This window comes from Benincasa hispida, chromosome 1, assembly GCF_027475165.1.
Source record: "Benincasa hispida cultivar pf3 chromosome 1, pf3_genome.v1.1, whole genome shotgun sequence".
Lineage (NCBI taxonomy): Eukaryota > Viridiplantae > Streptophyta > Magnoliopsida > Cucurbitales > Cucurbitaceae > Benincasa > Benincasa hispida.
In genome coordinates, this window is record NC_143478.1 from 10,588,475 (window position 1) to 10,594,085 (window position 5,611).

Below are 5,611 nucleotides of genomic sequence, written 5' to 3' on the forward strand. Positions count from 1 at the left end.
TGGGATTGGGCATCCACGGATTTATCATCCGTCATTTGGAACTTGAGATAACGGCTAACCGCATATTTCTTCGATCCGACCTCCTTGGTGTCATACTTATTTTGTAGGGCATCCTAGACCTCCTTCGCTGTCTTCCTTTTATTGTAGTAGTCATACAGATCGTCGATCAAACCATTTAAAATGAAATTCCTACATAGAAATTCTTTCTCCTCCCAGTCAGCAGCTTCTTTTATTTGTTGTTCAGTTAGTTCTTCGGCAACTTTCTTGACGGTGAGGAAGAACAACATCTTTTGCTTTCACAGCTTGAAGTTTGCTCCTTCGAACCGGAATAGATGGTTGAGGTCAGATATCTCATTGTTGCTATTTAGGGCCATTAAATATGTGAAAACGTCTTAAAAATTGTTGGAAACGGCAGGGCCCTCAAAACGATGAACTGTAAACCGTCAAGGCACGACGGTCAAGCGAAGAGCAAAACTTGCAAAACAGAAACTCGTTATAAGCTGAGTCGAGGAGCTCACTCTCTTTAAGACGTTTCGTGGCTTTGCCCAAGTGTGCAAGCAAGTCTGAAAATTAACACGTTGTTCCCAGGATAAAACAACCAAATGAAAACCGATCGAAAATGCACCGTTACCGATCGGAACGTACACCCTTTCTAAACTCACTGCTCGGAAAGCTAAGATGGAGGAGGAGAGGAAATTGAAGTGGGAATTTAGAAAATGAATTCTGTGTCTAACGAACTACCGAAGACCTCGCCTTTTATAGGCCTTCAGCGTCCAAACGAATTGTTTTAAAATTAATCAATGGATCGTTTTAAAAATTAATCAACGACCGTTTTAAAAATTAATCAATGGAGCGTTTTAAAAATAATTAATGGACCGTTTTAAATATAATCAATGGACCGTTTTAAATATAAATTTGCACCCAACAGATAAATCTGAAATTCAAAATAATCTATATATCATATAATAATAATTTGACATAGATTTGAAATATGTTATGTTTTGTAACTTTTATCTTATATCCAATGGTCTAAAACTACCAAATGGCATTGTTATGTCATATAATAATAATTTGACCTAGATTTGAAATATGTATTTTTTTAAGGAAATTTTTTTTCATAATGTTTGATTTTAGTTTCTAATATTAAAATGTTTATAATGTTTACATATAACACAATCGAGAATGAATTTAGGGTTTAAGAAGATTATGTTATGGGGTCATAAAAAGCAAATAAATGTTGATGAAATCAATAGAATATCCAAGCTCATATTATTCAAAATACATAAATTAATGGCCAAGCCAACCACACATAAGAAAACTGAAAGCCTCATTTTTCCATCTGTTACATAAAATCGGCCTATAATATATAATTCATTTTATTCTCATAAAAGATAACGATATATCTTCATGTTTTATTCTCCATGGATCTCTTTTTCTCTAGTATTTTGTGTGGTGTTGTTTCTTGTCATCAACAGTCAACCGGTCGCCGGTCGGGTTTAGAGAGAAAGCGAGGTGTAAACCGGGGTCACGGTGAGCCAAAGTTGCATTGAAAAGTAGGGAATTGTTAACACTCTGAAAATTGCTATTCAGAAAAGTGCTTTTTGGCATTGATGAATTAGGTGTTTTTGAAGCTTCATTGTATTGATCATTGGCAAAATTGTCCTTGTTTAATAATTCTCTTGCTGTCTCTTTCTTCTTTATAACATGTCCAGCTCCTTCTCGTTTTGACGACTCAACAATTTCCATTACTGCCCCAACATTATCTCCCTTGATGTTTATTGCATTTGGTTGTTGCACCTTGTGGGACGACACCGTTTTGCTCGATTCGTGATGACGGTCCGACTTCGTCACCTTATCGACTGTCTTCTGAATCGCTGGTTTCTGCTTGGCCTCCGGCGACCTGTGTTAAAAATATGAATAAATGATTAAATATAGTTTTTAATTATTCACCTTAATTTGTGATTGTATCATTAATTCATAAGCTTTCATTTTGAACATTCTCACTCTAAAAAATACACCATTTTAATAAGTTAAACATACTTGTAACACTTTGTAAATATGTCGTTACTAAAACCGATACACTCAAATATAAATCTCGACAATTAAAAATATATTGTGAACACAGTGATCATACGTATAAGTAATACTGGTTTTAGTTATTTGTGTTGTTAGAAACCATTGCATATGCAAAAAAAAAAAAAAAAAAAAAAAAAAACTGTCGAAATAGACATGTTTTCTTGTAGTGCACGAATTTAACGGTGGTTATTAATATTATATCGTATAATTTGAGAACTTTTGTTTTCTTTTGTTTTTTTTCTTTAAGCACATTTTTGATGTAGCTTATAGAGACCAACATGAGAAATCTGATCAAGTTTGGTCTATGCTTAAGTGTGTAGTAGTACGTGTATGGTTTTTATAATAGGCTATATTTTTTAAAATAAAACACCTCACAAATAAGTTTAGACATTATTTAGTAACTATTTTATTTTTTTTTTTTAATTTTTGAAAATAAAATTTATTTTCTCTCAAATTCTCGAGATTATTTTCACCTTATTAAATACAGGTGTTATATTTTTAGTCAAATTCAAAAAATAGAAACAACTTTTTAAAAACAATTTTTAAGGCCTTGTTTAGGAACTATTTCGTTTTGGGTTTTGTGTTTTTGAAAATTAAGCTTATTTTCTCCCATTTCTTACAATGATTTAAATATTTCTTAAATATAATGATTGAATTCTTAACCAAATTCAAAAAACAAAAACAAGTTTTTAAAAGCTATTTTTTTTAGTTTTCAAAATTTGACTCAATTTTTTAAACTATTGGTAAAAAGTAGATGACAAAGAAAGAAATTTGGAGGTAGAAATAGTGTCTATAGACTTCATTTTGAAAAACAAAAAACCTAAAACCAAATGATGTCTAAAAATTTTCAAAATTTGGCTATTTTTTAGAAAATGATAAAAAGTAGATAAAAAGAAAAAATAAGTAGAGGTACCACGAATGTTTATAGGCTGAATTTTCAAAAACTAAAAACGACAAACCAAATAGTTACCAAACGACCAGGTCTTATAAACACTCTTTTTCCACCTGTTTTATTTTGTTTTGTTATTTAACTACGTTTTAATTACAATTTCAAAATCTAATCTATGTCTTCGAAATAATTTATTTAACTAAAAAATAAAGGAAAAATAATTAGATCGAGCTTAAGTTGTACTTTATCTCCATACAACCTCTCATTTATAATTTATTAAAAAAAATAATAATTTAACTATTAAGAAAATAATTAACAAGCTTAAATTTTGAAAAACAGAAAATTAAAGACACAAATCATTTTATAAAAAGGTCAATGCTAGCTTTTGAGTTGTGTTAAGTTAAGAACCTGGGTTGAGTAGTAGGTTTATACTTGGAGTATTCATCTACCGTCTTAGGCGGCGAGCTGATCACACGAGCAGCCGGAGCCCTGTACGGCGGAGAAGGCGGCGGGGAAGTGGCCTTCTTGATGGAGTACGTGGGAGAAGCAGGAAGAGGCTGATCTCTTCTTGGCGAAAGCGGTGGCGGTGACCGAGCCCGGGGTTCCAGCGACGTGTCTCGGGTGGCTGAGCGATACTGGCGGCCATCATACTGAGCCGAATCTTGGCCTGAAGTATTGGCCGCGCTGGGAGCTAGGGGACGGTTGGCAGAAGAAAAACGGTACAAACGACCAAAATTACGACCAGCCATTATGAAAAAATAAAAATATATTATGGGAAAATGAAAAAAGAAAGGATGAATGAGATATATGTGAATGTGATTTTAGTGTTATTTATATTAAGAGCCAAAGAGAAGGTTTAGTAATAAAAAGCAAAAGACGACAATAAAGAGAGAAAAGATTAGAAGAAAAGTATCAGATTCAAAACTCACGTATGCCAAACAAAAGCGAGATAGCAAATTTTGTTAGAGAGCCCAATTTTTTAAATTATTTTAATCGAATCAATTTATTAGAATTTTAATTTAAAGCATATATAACTTTAATATGTGGAATGCTTTTTTAAATATAAAGATTAACGTCATACAAGGGAAGATTAATGGAGTCAAGTTGGTCGTGGTGGCTTATAATATTCATTCATATGAATGATTTCTTTCATCTTTCTTTCTTGTTTTTCTATACTAATTTAAAATAATTTTGTGATGATTTTTATTCTTATTTCTGTCTGATTTTGAGAGAAAAATTAGTTTGAGTTAATTTTATATGAAGTCAAGTGAAAGTAATTAAAAATTGATGTTTATATTGATTCCCTTATGGAATAGTTTATAGGGTTTTGGTTGATTTATTAATAAACTTTAGGATATAATTTTAATTTTAAAAATTTAAGGAATGAAAAATCATAAATAAAATTTTAAAATTTTGTTAGAGGAATGTCTAGTTACTATATTTGATTTTTAATTTTTAATTTTTTATTTAAAAAAATTAAATTTATGAATACTATATCTATCTAATTATTTAGAGTGCGTTCAAAATGAAAGATTTATTTTGAAAAATAAAATAAAATTGATTTGAAAGATGATGCTTTTGTTTTTGTCGGAAAAATGTAAGATTCTTTTTTTATTTGTTTTTATGAAAAAAAAAAAAAGAAATTCCTATGGGAAAAGAATTTGAATATTAGTGAGAAGACTTGTTATTGACTGTGCTTGATGGGAGAGTGAGGTATGAATATATTGAGCAAGCTTCTTCTAAGTTCTACCTCATTCACCACACCACTTTTTTTCTCACTTTATTTGATTTTTCTTTATAGTTTTATTTTGTATTCTAGGATTGAATCTAATCCTCTAGAAGTTACAAATGATTAGATTTAATCTCGTTTCAAATGCATGTTTGAGTGGACTATGTTTCCTCAAATCGGTTTAATCATTATTATTTTAATAATATTTTTGAATGCAATCTTCTTATAATTAAAATTCATTTTGAATTATTAAAATCATGTTTCTAGGTAACTTTGAAGATGACAATTGATTTTAATCTTTTAAAAGTCACTCCAACATATGCTATAAAGTGTAAGAAATAATCTTGAAATTTAGTTGGATATGTATAACCGTAAGAAACTTGTCCAGATTGATTTTTTGTTATTAACATTACTATAAAATCTGCATTACGCTTTTTTTTCAAAAAATCAAGTAATGATTTTTGTTAAGAGAAAATGTCAAATAACATGTTAGAAAGGCGGGGATTTTAAGCGAACTATAACGAGGTTTTAAAAATGTCAAGTTTAATAAAATTTTACTTGACATTATCTAGATATCAAGAATAAATTTGATTCTTTAGCTTTTTAAATTGACATGTTTTAAAAATCAAGAAAAATATTAATTTTCAATTAGAAATATAATATTATATTGTTTAGATTCTCCGGCCCTAATTTTTTTGTGTGGTTCCCTTTCCATTTGTGCCGCTCTCACTTCGATTTCTCGGTCCCAAATTGCAGCCCCGAAATCGTAGACCCCAAATCGTGTCTTTTGCCTTCACAACGAAATCGATTCTCAGCCCTTCAGTCGGAATCGTTCGTTTTTCCGTCCGGACAAACAACTGTTCAAATCTCAGTGGTTTTCACTTCCGGCGGCGACTTCAAGTTGAATATTGTGGTTT

At 30.7% G+C, this 5,611-nt stretch overlaps 1 protein-coding gene across 2 annotated transcripts; it reads right to left on the bottom strand.

Moving 5' to 3' along the window:
- Positions 1-1,237: 1,237 nt before the first annotated feature.
- LOC120071611 (uncharacterized) lies at positions 1,238-3,803 on the bottom strand. Of its 2 annotated transcripts, none has more exons than XM_039023964.2 (2): positions 3,374-3,803; positions 1,238-1,900 (listed from the first exon to the last, which is right to left on the bottom strand). In XM_039023964.2, the coding sequence occupies exons 1-2, from the start codon at positions 3,712-3,714 to the stop codon at positions 1,438-1,440; spliced, it is 804 nt and encodes a 267-aa protein (XP_038879892.1). In that variant the 5' UTR covers positions 3,715-3,803; the 3' UTR covers positions 1,238-1,437. The 2 variants fall into 2 exon arrangements, with proteins under 2 accessions (XP_038879892.1, XP_038879901.1); XM_039023973.2 differs by having other exon boundaries at positions 3,398-3,775.
- Positions 3,804-5,611: the final 1,808 nt, after the last annotated feature.

Coding starts and splice junctions, on each gene's coding strand:
- LOC120071611 (XM_039023964.2), bottom strand. CDS start 3,714: ATGGCTGGTCGTAATTTTGGTCGTTTGTACCGTTTTTCTTCTGCCAAC. Junction 1,901..3,373: donor AAACCTACTACTCAACCCAG/GTTCTTAACTTA, acceptor TTTTTAACACAG/GTCGCCGGAGGCCAAGCAGA.